We start from the raw sequence: 15,716 nt of genomic DNA, 5'->3' as shown, positions 1-15,716 counted from the left end.
ATATCACAAAAAACCTACAGTTAACATCATACTTAACAGTGAGAAACTCGAAGCTTTCCCACTAAGATCAGGAATAAGGCAAAGATGTCCCCCCTCTCTACTGCTTTTCAATATCATATTATACAAGTTGGGAAGGAAGACAAAACTGTCTTTGTTCATAGATGACATGATGGTCTATGTAGAAAATCCAAAAACTCAACCGAAATACTTCTAGAACTAATAAGCAATTATAGCAAATAGCAAATTTTCATGATACAAGGTTAATACACAAAACTCAGTCACTTTCATATATACTGGCAGTGAGCAAGTGGAATTTGAAGTCAAAATTTAATTAAAATTTTATTTAAAAAATTTAAAACTAAAATTCAATAATGTAAAATATCATTTACATTAGCATCCAAAAATTGAAATACTTGGGTATAAATCTAACAAAATGTACAAGATGTATATAAGGCAAACTACAAAACTCTGATGAAAGAATTCAAAGAAGAACTACATAAATGAAGAAATATTCCATGTTCATGGATAGGAAAACTCAATATTGTCAAGAAGTCAGTTCTTCTCAACTTGATCTATAGACTTAATGCAATCCCAATAAAAATACCAGCAAGTTATTTTGTGTATATGAGCAAGCAGATTTAATGTTTATATGGAGAGGCAAAAAGACCCAGAACAGCCAACTCAACATTGAAGGAGAGAACAAAGCTGGAGAATTGACACAATCCAACTTCTAGATTTACTATAAGTCTACAGTAAACAAGACAGTATGGTACTGGCAAAAGAACAGACAAATAGGTCAATGGAGCAGAATAGAGAGCTCAGGAATGTACTTACATAAATACATTCAACTGATCTTTAACAAATGAGCAAATGCCATACAATGGAGCAAAGATAGTCTCTTCAACAAATGGTGCTGGAACAACTAGACATCCACATGCAAAAAAATGAATCTGGACACAAACCTTACACTCTTCATAAAAATTAACTCAAAATGTATGATAGACCTAAATGTAAAATGCAAAACTCTAAAACTTCTAGACGGTAACATAGGAGAAAATCTAGATGATCTTAGGCGTGGCAATAACTTTTTCAATACAACACCAAAGCACAATTCTTGAAAGAAATAACTGATAAGCTGGACCTCATTAAAATTAAAAATTTATGCTTTATGAAAGGCAATATCAAGAGAATTACAAGATCAACCGAAGAGTAGGAGAAAATATTTGCAAAAGATACATCTGATAAAGGACTATTGTGCAAAATATATAAAGAAGTCTTAACACTCAACAATAAGAAAATAAAGAAACTGATTTAAAAATGGTCCTTAACAGATACCTCACCAAAGAAGATATACAGATGGCAAATTAGCTTACGCAAAGATGCTCCATATTATATGTCATCAGGGAAATGCAAATTAAACAACGAGATATCACTACACATCTTTTAGAAAGGCCAAAATCCAGAACATTGACAACACCAAATGCTAGTAAGGATGTAGATCAACAGGAACTCTCATGCATTGCTGATGAGAATGCAAAATGGTACAGCCGTATTGGAAGTCAGTTTGGTGGTTTCTTAAAAAACTAAGCATGCTCTTACCATGTGAGCCAGCAATCACTCTCCTTGGTATTTACCCAACAGAGCTGAAAACTTATGTCCACACGAAAACCTGCACAGAGGTGTTTATAGCAGCTTTATTCATAATTGCCAAAACTTAAAAGCAACCAAGATGTCATTCAGTAAGTGAGTGGATAAATAAACTGTGATACATCCAGATAATGTAATATTATTTAGTGCTCAAAAGAATTGAGCTATCAAGCCATGAAAAGATATAAAGGTAGCTCACATGCATACTAAAAGGTTCAAGAATTCAATCTGAAAAGGCTACATCCTGTATGAGTCCAACCATATGACATTCTGGAAATGGCAAAACTGTGAAAACAATAAAAAGATCAGGGGTTGCCAAGGGTTCAGGGGATGGGAAGGGAAGGATGAATTGGCAGATCACAAAGGATTTCTAGGGCAGTGAAAATACTCTGTATGATACAACAATGGTAGATGTATGTCGTTATACATTTGTCCAAACCCATAGAATGTACACCACTAAGAGGAAACCCTTAAGGTAAACTATGGACTCTGGGTGATAATGATGTTCAATGTAGATTCATCAATTTCAACAAGTGTACCACTGTGATTGGGGATGTTAATAATGGGGGAGGCTATGCATGTGTGGGGACCAGGGGGTATATGGTAAATCTCTGTACCTTCTGCTCAATTTTGTTGTGAACCTAAAACTGCTCTAAAAAATAAATGCTATTTTTTTAAATTATCATACAGTAAAAAACAAAAAGAAAGGAAACTAAGTACTTCCATAAGTCTAGATGTTTAATTATAAGATTTTATGGATGATATTTTGTCTTATGACTTGAGTAGTTTTCAAAGACACTCATGAGGTCTAAAGAAATCCTCTACTTGGCATTTTGTTTTTAATTCTTAGGTCAGATGTTGCCATTTTGTATAATGATCGCTCTGTCCTTGAAAATCACCATGTGAGTGCAGCTTATCGACTTATGCAAGAAGAAGAAATGAATGTCCTGGTAAATTTATCCAAAGATGACTGGAGGTGAGTTTCAGAGGAAACCTAGAGGAAATTTAATTTTAGGGAAAAAGTTAAGTGATATAAACTGAAGAAAACTGATGAAAGTCAATCCTTTACTCACAAAACAAACTCAGTTCCCTTTGACTGGATGATTCTGAGGATGATTAGTGCCTAGAAGACGGTTCAGGAGCCAGGCTCTGTTACATGGAGCTGAACTATTTCAAGGTCAATTCAACATCTATATGCATCATAGCCAATCCATAAGATTATGTACCACATAAGAAAAACCTTAAGATACATAACTACATACTCCCGGGAATGGAGCTCTGCTCAGTTGTGCCAATATGTGATCCTACGTGAATTCAAAATTTTAGCATCACACTGATTCCTTCATATATTACTTTTCTATATGTGTTTAGATTTTCTAAAAAACAAAGAACTCACTATTTGGGGAAAAAATTATGAACATAACATACTAAAATGACCTAGATGCAAAGGGTACTCTTACATGTTTCTCCAAGGCATCTGTCTTCTTAAAAAGAAAAAAAAAATTACGTGAAATGGTATTGCTTATTGCCATGCAGGGAAAAATAACAAGATGCACCCCTACTACTCAGCATAACATTCCCTCCTTTCTTCTTGATCCTCAGGTCATCATCATCCCCTTCATTTGACTATAGGCTTGCCAGATGTAGCAAATAAAAATAAAGGACATCCAGTTAAATATAAATTTCAGATAAACATATACATTTTTTAGTGTAAGTATATCCCTAATTTTCTGTGGGACCTACTTACACTGAAAAAAAAAAAAAACAGGAAGCCTTTATCTTTAACTAAGATCTTGTTAAAAGTCAGTTAATGGGCTGAAAAAATTCCTATTCAAATTCAAATATCAAAGTGTTGTTTAGGTTTGTTTCTGTTTTTGTTTTTTTCTTTAAATCAAGGCGAAAAGAAATGTCCAAAGAAGTAACCTGGAATTAAGGTCTGCCTTAAAATAAATAAATAAAAGTTTATTTCAGGGTTTAAAACAAGCCATAATTTCCCATGGTTACTTCTCCAAATATTAAAACTTCCTGGATTTTCAAGGCTGGAAAAAATATGGGCTCACTTTTGCAACTGTAGAAAAAGCTCTGAAGTCAGGGGAAGGAGGCATTTTGTTTTGGGAACCCAGTTCAGGCCTCTCATTTTACGCCACAGGAAACAATAGCACAGTTGGGTCACCAACCTAGGAAGGCCAGGATCTAATTGTGAAGCCACCACTGCTGGGTATGTGGAAAATAGAAGGGCAAAGGTAGAAGCAGGGACACAAGTGCAGAGGTGTTTCCTAAGGTCCGAGAGACTGACCGTTTACATCTAGAGTATTAATTTATTTCTTCATCAGTGATTATCATTCCCAGAGGTAACATTTGTATTATTAATTTTATTATTCCTTTGAATTAACTTTTTTCTTCTCGAAGTTATTCTGTTGCTATTTCAGTGTGATTTTTTTCTATTACACTTTGTTCTTTAACATCTTTATTATTTATTCTCATAATTTACTCCTCTAATATTTTATATTTTTGTACAGTAACCAAGAAGTTACTGTACAAAACATCCTAATTGAGTGTTTTTATAGAATTTTTTTTTTCAGCTGCTCCACAAGGCTTGCAGGATCTTAGTTCCCCAACCGGGGTTAGAACCCGTGGCCCCAGCAGTGAGAGCACCAACTCCTAACCACTGGACTGCCAGGGAATTCCCAAATTTTTTTAACACATACTATAATATCACATGATTTATGATTTGATTTATCATATGATTTAACACTGTTTCCAAAAGCTGTAAAAGATTTATTTGCTAGTATAAACTTGATACTATTTTACCAAGAATTAAAGTATGGATAGCGGGGCTTCCCTGGTGGCTCAGTGATTAAGATTCCGCCTGCCAAATCAGGAGACAGGGGTTCAAGCCCTGGTCTGGGAAAATCCCACATGTGGCGGAGCAACTAAGCCCATGTGCCACAACTACTGAGCCCACATGCCACAACTACTGAGCCCACGTGCCACAACTACTGAGCCCACATGCCGCAACTACTGAAGCCCGCGCATCTAGAGCCCATGCTCCACAACAAGAAAAGCCACGGCAATGAGAAGCCCGCGCACTGCAACGAAGAGTAGCCCCCGCTCACTGCAACTAGAGAAAGCCCGCACGCAGTGACAAAGACCCAACACAGCCAAAAATAAATAAATAAATAAAGTAATTAATTAAAAATAAAAAAATAAAATAAAATATGGGTAGCTTTTTAAGGGTTTGTAAGTTTTCTGTTTGCAAATCTATTTTTTAAAGTAACTTTAGTAACTATAAATGCAGTAATTTTTAAATTTTGGCAAGAAAAATGTATAAATAAAGTAACATTTCCTTTGTGTACTATTTTACCTATTGATATTAGTTGATTATTGATAATATCTAACATTTATTGATTACTGTTAAAAAACAAAGTTCAACTGAGTAAATTTTTAAAATCTTATTGGCTTTATTCAACCCAATTCATGAATTGGGCAGCATCCCATCTAGCAAATAAAAAGGAGCTCCAAATAACTGTACAAAATGGCAGACTTTTATAAGCAGAAAGAGGAAGACAAGGAAGTTATTCTGTCAAGGAGCTGATTGTCTCAGGCAAAGTCACCTTCCTTTGAGTGATGACAGGGGTCTGTAAGGTGGATTACCTCACTAGTGCTGACCAGGTAATTCCACATTGATTGGTTTAAGTTTCCAATCCTGGGGGAGGTATTAAGTCTTGGTTTGGTGATGTGGGCTTAGCACAAGGACTCCATTTTGGGTCTGTTGTCTCTTTTTTAACATCACATCTGCAAAGTACAAAGTATTTATTAAATTTTATAGATTTCATAAAACTTTTGTCTCATTTTTCCTAGTTAACATGAATATTTTGGTACAGTTGGTATTGTAACATGGGTATCTCGTAATTTAGAATAAAAAATGTAATTGAGAGTAAGTATTAACTATCTTTGATGGCTTCCATTCCCTTAATATTTGGGTAAAAGAATTCTAAGCAAGCTATCCAATATCATGAACAATAATCAGAGTATTATTTTCTCATTGCTCCTATCTAAAAATCCAACTGAATTGAGCACCCATAATTTTCAGCAAGAATCTCCAATATGTGGTTGTTCTTAAAAACAAATCATTCAATCATACCATCTTTAGGTAAAATATCTTTGATACAAGATCATAATTCAAGTTTACCATACATCTGTAATTTAGCTTACTCTACTGGCTACAGAATGAAATAAAATATTTCCAGTATAAGTGACTTTTTTACCTATCTGTACTGAGCAAGCAATGAATTGTAGAACATGCAAGCCTTTACTGGCATTACTCATCTCCTGCTTACTGTGAGAATGAGTTATTCATTCATAGGCTTTGTGATATGTTCACTGTATTTGCAGGGTCTTGGTTAAAATTTTAACAGTACCAGTAGCTCTCTCTATGATATGTAGGATCGGGGTCCCCAGGGCTTAAACAGAGAATTCCCGCTCACTTATAGCCTTGGTTTCTCTGGAGTTCTCATGATGGAAGCTTGGTACAGTGGAGTGATCCAAGTGTCAGCTTTGCTAGTTGGAACTCTTGGGGGTGAATCTTATCTCTGCCATGTACTAGCTGTGTGACTTAGCAAACAACTCAATCCCCTTTGGTGGGAAATAATAGTGCTCCCTCACATAAAAGCACCTAGAACACTGCCTTGATTGAATAAATACTGAATAAATGGTGGTGGTTTTCTTAATTACAAATTCTGCCTTTAGAATAGTTTTTTCTTTAAAATTGGTTAGGATTCTTTCTGATATTAATTATTATTTCTAAAAATAAAATTTAGAAATTATGAGTGGGGGAGGGATGTAGGTGTGGGAGGGAAAGCATCCAGTTCTTTAAAAGGAGATGTTGCACAGCATCATTCACAAATCACTCTCCTGGCAACATCCTAAAGCCAAACTTTTGTAAGCTCTTTTACATTTAAAATGTAGCATCTTTTGTGCTCATACCATTAGAAAAAATAAAATGTAATTCGCAATATTAAAGAAATATTTCACTTGAGAACAAAAAGGGGCCAAACAAACCTTTCTGCTTTTGATGACTCCACAGGGATCTTCGGAACCTAGTGATTGAAATGGTTTTGTCTACAGACATGTCCGGTCACTTCCAGCAAATTAAAAATATAAGAAATAGTTTGCAGCAGCCTGAAGGGTAGGTTTTTTTTTTTTTTTCATGTTAAAGGTATGTGGGCTGGGACTCAGAGGAGACTGTAATTGGTTACTTCGTTCTGATAATTTGAGCATGTCCTTGTTTTGACAGGCTTGACAAAGCCAAAACCATGTCCCTGATTCTCCACGCAGCAGACATCAGTCACCCAGCCAAATCCTGGCAGCTGCACCACCGATGGACCATGGCCCTGATGGAGGAGTTTTTCTTACAGGTGCCTCTTTCATGTTCTGTGTCTATGCAAATGTTTTTGGAAATAGTGACTGTGCATATCGACATACATCTTCTCTGTAAAGAATCCAGGCCTTGTGACTTGCTATTACCAACTTGGCCACAACACATTCTTGGGACTTCAGGCAGAATTTATTATTTCAAATAAATGTATTAAATAATTCTATGCAGTATAATACATGTTTTAAAGAGGGTCAAGTCTTGGATCTCAGATGCCAATCTCAGGAGAGAAAGAAATTAACAAATGAGTTGCTATCTGCTGTTAAAAGGTAAAATGCTAGGGTTAGGGTTAGGGTTAGGGTTTGCAGAGGTAGCAAATAGCTTTCATCATAAAAAGAGAAAGGGAGGATTTATAACACTTTTGCATACATCTTGCTGGTTAGAATTTAGTTATACATGCATAGTTGCAAGGATGGCTGAGAAATATAGTTTTTAGCTGGGTGAACATGTACCTAACTGCAAAAATCTATTGTTATGTGAAAAAGCAAGCCTGGATATTGTCAAAAAATTAATCAATAGCCAATCTAAGAAAGAAATGGAAAATTTTATTTGAGCCAAAATAAAAATTATAACCTGGGAGACAGTCTCTGAGAACTGAGACTGTTCTGAGAACTGTTCTGAAGAGGTAAAGGGGGAGGCCAGTATATATGTGATTTTGGCAAAAGGGGTACATGCAATCAAGTACACATCTCAGTAGAAGGTTGCTGCTAGTCACAAGGAACAGACATCTTAGTTAATGGTTTTAGTGCTTTTCTTAGTATGGGAAGATGCAAGAATCCAAGTTCACAAGAAATTTCTCCTGAAAATATCTAACTATCTGGAGGCCAGTGCTGTCAGTTTTCCCCCAGCACAAAGCACCACATCCTGATCTTCACCCTGAATTCTTTTCAGGGTGTATTGTAAGTCAGCAACTTCAGTGCCTAATGACTTGATTCTTGTAGAACTGGATGGTGGGCAACATTCTTTATTTTACAATCCCTTACCTTTAGGTCTTAATTTCGACCAAGATTTGGGAGGCATTTCATGACCAATTTGGTCCATGGCGCTAGGAATACTCATTCCCAGGTTAGGCAAGAATTTCATTGTTAGGCCACTCAATGTACTATTACTGGACTAAACCTGTTAACAGTGGCCAAAAACCTCTGGAACGCCTGTCAAACTAGTCTCTTATGGTTCAGGAAATGGTTCCCTCTTGTTGCTTCTTCCCATATCTAGAGTTACACTATTATAATCATTGATCTTATAGAACTGTATATTTGGTCAATTGTTTCAAGTTGCCTAATCATCATTAATTTTATCACAGTCACACATTTGGTAATGCAAGAAACAATAATCTTGTAAAATAGGCAGAATACAAGTACTAAGGTCATAATTGAGTACTTAAGTTAAGAACTTCCATTAGGTGTGACCCAGTATCTCTCCAGGTCATCTGACCAGTCTGTTTTGCACCAATCACTATCTTTAAGGGAAATGATGCATTGGCATTGTACATAAAGTGCACCAAAGACATCTGCACATACAAGGTGAGCAGTGGGTCTTCTTGACCCCTTACAAGATTGCAGAAAGCAATGTTAGTTTCTAAGGAGTTACATGGCTGGTGCCATATTGCATAAAGAATTGCTACAAATCAGTAATAAAAAGAAAAGCAGCCCAATTTGATCAGACACCTCATAAAAGAAAACACACAAATGGGTAGTAAGTACGTACAAGTATGCTCATTTCATTACTTATCAAAGAATTGCGAATTAAAAGCACAATGAGATACCACTACGTCTTCACCAGAATGGCTAAAATTAAAAGGACTGACAATATTAAGTGTTACTGAGGATGTGGAGCCACTGGAAGTCTCAGGCATTGATGGTGGGAGTATAAATCATTACAATCCATCTGGAAAACTACTGGTTGGCATCTATTAAAGATAAACTTAATATCCCCTATGACCCAGCGTGTCCACCCATAGATGTATAACCTACATAAATTAGTGCTTATGCTCACCAAATGTCTTATGTAGGAGTAGTTGTAATGGTATTACTTATGATAGCCCGATATTAGAAAAAGTCCAAATGTGCATCAAAAATAGAAATGCATAAGTAAATCATAGTATAGTCATACAAAAGAATGTCATACAATAAGAAATGGACCAATGATATGAACCACAGTGAACCTCAAAAAAATGGATACTATATGATTCCCTTTATATGAAGTTCAAAAACTGGCAAAATTAATCCATGGTGATTGAAATCTGAACAATGGGGGCCTGCCTATATGGGGTAGGATTCACTAGAAGAGGGTAAAGGAACCTTTTGGGGGTGATGGAAGTGTTCTTTATCTTTATTGAGTGTTAGTTACACAAGTGTGTTCATGATTTATACTGTTAAGATTTGTACATAAATGTTTCCTTAATTTAAAAAAGGAATATATCAGAATGAAGGTGCTTCACTAGTGACTTAAACAAAAATCTCTAAAAAAAAAAACTCTAATAAATCCCAGAAACTCTTGAAAATTACTGTTAGATCTCCAAATAATACCATGACTTGTATTACCCGTCTTTTATTGATTTAAAACCAAAGACTATCATGAATTCAATGAAATTGAGGCCTGATGTTTTTGAAGTTCACTACCTTATTCTTGAATTTTCTAGAAAGGTGACTGATAACTGTTAATGAAACTCCTGGCATGCAGTGATTTTTGACATCTGAATTTCAGGGTAGAGGCACTTTGTTTTGTGAGGCTACTTAGCTCCTCTGTCATTCTCAGAGCCTGGTAGACAGTGACTCAGATATCTGACTACTAGAGATTAAAATACATCCAACACAAAAGATCAAGTCTTGGAATAGGTATAGCATCATGCTGCTTGGAATGTTTTTGTGATCTTCATTTTTCAGAGTGTGTTAGAGTGAGGAGGTGTCAGGTTTTCATTTTGTTTTGTTCTTTGGTAGGACTCTTGGCAATAATAGGCATTTATGTAACCCCAAAATATTCAGAAATGACAGTCTTTGCTTGAATGACCTTAACATATAAGGCAAGATACTTACAGCCCAAAGAAGAGGAAAGTATATGTGTTAATATGGGCTATTATAAAATCAAAACATCTCTGCTTGCATTGCCTCATCTCTTCAACTGTGAAAATCCTCTCAGATCATAACAAATTAATATAGGACTGAGTTTTAAAATGGAATCATATTTAATAATGGAATCTTAGATTTTCTCTGGATTTTTAAAAGTAAATGACTTTTTCTTCCAGTTTTATTGAGATATAATTGACATCCAGCACTGTATAATTTTAAGGTGTACACCATAATGACTTGACTTACATACATCATGAAATGATTACCGAAGTAAGTTTAGTAAACACCCATCATCTCATATAGATACAAAAATTAAAGAAATAAAAATTTTTTTTCTTGTGATGAGAACTCTTAGGATTTACTCTCTTAACAATTTTCATATATAACTTACAGAAGTGTTAACCATATTTAACATGTTGTACATTAAATCCCTAGTACTTATTTGTCTTACAACTGGAAGTTTGTACCTTTTTATTACCTTCATCCAATTGGCTTTTAAATCCCCTTCAGAAATATATTTAGCAAAACAGGAGAATGTAGAGTTAAATGTCAAAGTAAGTGAGTTTGCACTAACAACGATTATGTTTTACAAACAAAACAAGTTTATTTTTACGAGACATACTAAAATATGACATTGATTCCAGCAGGAATCCATTTTTTACGCTTTCAACTAACTAAATGAATCTCTCAGTACCCTTAATTATCTTAGCCATACCACATATTTTAGCCTTTTAGAGGTAGATACAGCAATGAATCTGAAACCCCTTGGTTTATGCTTTGCTCTGAATGTTTTTGACATAAGCTATTTAACTGGATCTATGTATCTATGCAGATGCCCTAGAAATTGACAAGACCACAATGGTTTTTCCATGCTTCTTCTTATTCTTGTGCATCCTCACATAACCACCTGAAACTATCACTTTGTAGAACCCACAGTGCTAATAAATAACTTCTTGCTATGGATCTAGCCAAGATAACAGGGTTTTTTAAAATTAAAGTATAGCTGGTTTACAATGTTGTATTAATCTCTGCTGTACAGCAAAGTGATTCAGTTATATATATATACATCCTTTTTAAAATATTCTTTTCCATTATGGTTTATCACAGGATATTGAATATAGTTCCCTGTGCTATACACTAGGACCTTATTGTTTATCCATGACAGGTTTTTTATCTCAGTTGAAACATCACGTTTATAAAGACATTTGAAAATATATTCCTTCATTCCTTTAGAATGTACTAAGAATCTAAATTATGTAATATGTCACACGATCTACTGGTTATTCTAGGGAATTTGAGGCAAATCAGACAAGGTCTGTCCAGAACTCATCGCTTCCCTCAGCTGCAGTAAAAATGTAAACATTTATGTTTCTTGTTAAAGAAAGTATTTGATATACATTGGGCAAACATAAGAAGTCTAATAATGCCAAGTAAGTGATAATTGGACTTGGCTTCAGAAAACCCAAGTGTAAACATTAGCTTTCTATCTTTCCAGCAGTGGTGGATATGAGCCTTCACCTTTTACCTATAATAAGGGATTAATACCCATTCTGTCTCCTCCCCAGGATGGCTATGAGAAACAAAATGATACAAGGAATGTGAGAGGTCTTTTTACATTATAGACATGATACAAATGTGAGGAATTGGTATTATTTGTTATCCTCCAGGTCTATGTTAAGTTCCATATTTTTCCAAGGTCAAGTATCAGAGAGCCATTGACTATGAAATATTTTATTTGACAGTCACTTAAAGCCTTTGACTGAACACAGGTTTTAAAACACATTCCCGATACAACCATGAAGCTTAAAAAGCAGCCAGTTAAGAGAAGCATTTTTCTTTTGCTATGGAGAATATAGCACTAGACTTGAAGTCCATTCAATGGGTTTTGAGCAAAATTAGAGACTGGATATAAATTCAAAAAGTAAAACTATAGAAATTGTTTTGGCTTCACAGAAAATGCAAAAAGGAAAAAAGAAAAAAAATGTGCCACTAAATCACTGGATTTGACACCTTGTTGACAGCTATCAGAGTATTTCACACCATTTAGAAAAGCATAAAAACAATTACAGGCGTAACTCATTTATTGTGCTTCACTCTATTGTGCTTCTCAGATACTGTGTTTTTTACAAATTGAAGGTTTGTGGCAATCCTGCATAAAGCAAGTCTATCAGTGCCATTTTTCCAACATTATTTGCTTACTTCATGTCTCTGTGCCACATTTTGGTAATTCTCACAATATTTCACACTTTTTCATTATTATTATATGTATTTGTTATAGTGATCTCTGATCAGTGATCTTTGAAGTTACTATTGTAATTGTTTTGGGGTGCCACAAACCACGCCTATACAAGAAGGCGAACTTAACTGATAAATGTTATTTGTATTCTGACCGTTCACTGACCAGCTGGCCATTCCCCTCTCTCTCTCCTTCTCCTCAGGCCTCCCTATTCCCTGAGACAGGACAATATTGAAATTAGGCCAATAATAATCCTTTAATGGCCTCCAAGTGTTCAAGTGAAAGGAAGAATTGCACATCTCTCAGTTTAAATCAAAAGCTAGAAATGATTAAGCTTAATGAAGAAAGCACATCAAAAGCTGAGATAGGCTGAAAGCTAGGCCTCTTTTGCCAATTAGCCAAGTTGTGGATGCAAAGAAAAAGTTCTTGAAGAAAATGAAAGGTGCTACTCCAGTGAATACATGAATAAGAAAGCAAAATAGTCTTATTGTTGATATGGAGAATGGTGTAGTTCTCCATGGTGTAGTGGTGTAGTTAGAAGATCAAAAAAGCCACAACAGGGGCTTCCCTGGTGGCGCAGTGGTTGAGAGTCTGCCTGCTAATGCAGGGGACACAGGTTCGAGCCCTGGTGTGGGAAGATCCCACATGCCGCGGAGCAACTAGGCCCGTGAGCCACAATTACTGAGCCTGCGCGTCTGGAGCCTATGCTCCGCAACAGGGGAGGCCGCGATAATGAGATGCCCACGCACCGCGATGAAGAGTGGCCCCCACTTGCTGCAACTAGAGAAAGCCCTTGCACAGAAACGAAGACACAACTCAGCCATAAATAAATAAATAAATAAATAAACCCAAAAAAAGTTTAAAAAAAAAAAAAAGCCACAACATTCCCTTAAGCCAAAGCCTAATCCAGAGCAAGGCCCTAACTCTCTTTAATTCTATGAAGGCTGAGAGAGGTGAGGAAGCTGCAGAAGAAATTTTGAAGCTAGCAGATGTTGGTTCATGAGATTTAAGGAAAGAAGCCATCACCATAACCTAAAAGTGCAAGGTGAAGAAGCAAGTGCTGATGTAGAACCTGCAGCAAGTTATCCAGAAGCTCTAACTAAGATAATTAATGAAGGTGGCTTCACTAAACAACAGATTTTCAATGCAAGGAAACGCCTTTCTATTGGAAAAGATACCATCTAGGACTTTCATAGATAGAGAGGAGAAGTCAATACCTGGTTTCAAAGGACAGGCTGACTCACTTGTTAGGGACTAATGCAACTGGTGACTTAAAGTTGAAGCCAGCGCTCATTTACCATTCTGAAAATCCTAGGGCCCTTAAGAAATATGCTAAATCCACTCTACCTGTACTCTATAAATGGAACAATAAAGCCTGGATGACTGCACATCTGTTGACAACATGGCTTACTGAATATTTTATTTATTTATTTATTTTTGGCTGCATTGGGTCTTCATTGGTGTGTGCAGGCTTTCTCTAGTTGCAGAGAGCAGGAGCTACTCTTTGCTGTGGTGCGCAGGCTTCTCATTGTGGTGGCTTCTCTTATTGTGGAACATGCGCTCTAGGCGTGCTGGCCTCAGTAGTTGTGCACGTGGGCTCAGTAGTTGTGGCTCACAGGCTCTAGAGCGCAGGCTCAGTAGTTGCGGAACATGGGCTTAGTTGCTCTGGTGCATGTGGGATCTTCCCAGACCAGGGATCGAACCCATGTCCCCTGCACTGGCAGGTGGATTCTTAACCACTGCACCACCAGGGAAGTCCTACTGAATATTTTAAGCCCACTGTTCAGACCTATTGCTCAGAAAAAGATTCCTTTTAAAATATTACTGCTCATTGACATTGCACCTGGTCACCTGAAAGCTCTGATGGAGATGGACAACAAGATTCATGTTGTTTTCATGCCTGCTATCACAACATCCATTCTGCAGCCATGGATCAAGGAGTAATTTCAACTTTCAAGTCTTATTATGTAAGAAATACATTTTATAAGACTATACATGCCATAGATAGTGATACCTCTGATGGGTCTGAGCAAAGCAACCTTCTGGAAACCTTCTGGAAAGGATTCACCATTTCAGATGCCATTAAGAACATTTGTGATTCACGGGAAGAAGTCAAAATATCAACATAACAGGAGTTTAGTAAAAGTTGATTCTAACCCACATGGATGACTTAGGGGTTCAAGATTTCAGTGGAGGAAGTAACTGCAGATGTGGAAATAGCAGGAGAACTAGAATTAGAAGAGGAGCCTGAAAATGTGACTGAATTGCTGCAATCTCATAATAAAATTTTATTTCATGAGGAATTTCTTCTTATGGATAAGCAAAAAAAAAAAAGTGGTTTCTTGACATGAAATTTATTCATGGTGAAGATTCTGTGAAGATTGTTGAAATGACAACAAAGGATTTAGAATATTACATAAACTTAGTTGATAAAGGAGAAGCAGAGTTCTAGAGGGTTGACTTCAATTTTGAAAGAATTCTACTGTGGGTAAAATGCTGTCAAAGAGCATTGCATGTTACAGAGAAACCGTTCATGAAAGGAAGAGTCAACTGATGTGGCAAACTTCATTGTTGTCTTACCTTAAGAAATGGCCACAGCCACCCAACCTTCAGCAACCACCACCCTGATCAGTAAGCAGCCATCAACATTGAGGCAAAACCCTCCACCAGCAAAAAGATTACAACTCACTGAAGGCTCAAATGATGGCTAGTATTTTTTAGCAATAAAGTATCTTTTTAACTAAGATATGTTCATTGCTTTTTTAGACACAATGCTAGTGCACACTTATTAGACTACAGTATGGTGTAAACATAACTTTTATATGCACTAGGAAACAAAAATCTCATATAACTCACTTTATTGCAATGTTTGCTTTATTGTGGTGGTCTGAAACCAAACCTACAAAATCTCCAAGATATGCCTGTACTACTTCTTTGTTATGGCCTTTCAAATAAGAAACCCCAACAAGTCCCAAGGGAATTGCTAAGACGGGCAAAAACTATCAGGCCTGAGCACATCAGGCTATCTTGTGTTTCCAAGTTGATGAAGCCACTTTCTCTGCTTCTCTATCTTCAGGCATATCCCCAAGAAAAGATGCAGAGATCCAGGTGCATAATTAAGTGGTTGGTTAATTAATTGAGTTTAGTGGCCTAGGAACCTATAATTCTGCTCCAACCACTTGTACGATTCAATACACCAGAACATATGTGTATTCAGTAAGTTATTGATTTTTAAAAGTATATTTTTGACCTCCTATGAGCAGCACCCTCAAATGAAAGAACAACCTCCAAGAAAAATATAACCTAGTTGATGTACACAATGTCTCTTGCT

General features: G+C 36.2%; 1 protein-coding gene across 6 annotated transcripts in view; it reads left to right on the top strand.

Moving 5' to 3' along the window:
* The window catches only part of PDE1A (phosphodiesterase 1A), a 362,506-nt gene that overhangs the window by 299,686 nt on the left and 47,104 nt on the right, over positions 1-15,716 (top strand). For 5 of the 6 annotated variants that reach the window (XM_057551615.1, XM_007190377.2, XM_007190378.2 and 2 more), the window contains 3 exons: positions 2,498-2,623; positions 6,734-6,835; positions 6,944-7,064. In XM_057551615.1, the coding sequence (XP_057407598.1) occupies positions 2,498-2,623; positions 6,734-6,835; positions 6,944-7,064 (349 nt within the window). Of the gene's footprint in view, positions 1-2,497; positions 2,624-6,733; positions 6,836-6,943; positions 7,065-12,587; positions 15,121-15,716 lie in introns of those variants that run through there. The other variant, XM_057551618.1, reaches the window with a different exon arrangement.

Source organism: Balaenoptera acutorostrata, chromosome 8 (assembly GCF_949987535.1).
Source record: "Balaenoptera acutorostrata chromosome 8, mBalAcu1.1, whole genome shotgun sequence".
NCBI lineage: Eukaryota > Metazoa > Chordata > Mammalia > Artiodactyla > Balaenopteridae > Balaenoptera > Balaenoptera acutorostrata.
This window is presented reverse-complemented; position numbering and strand designations above follow the sequence as displayed.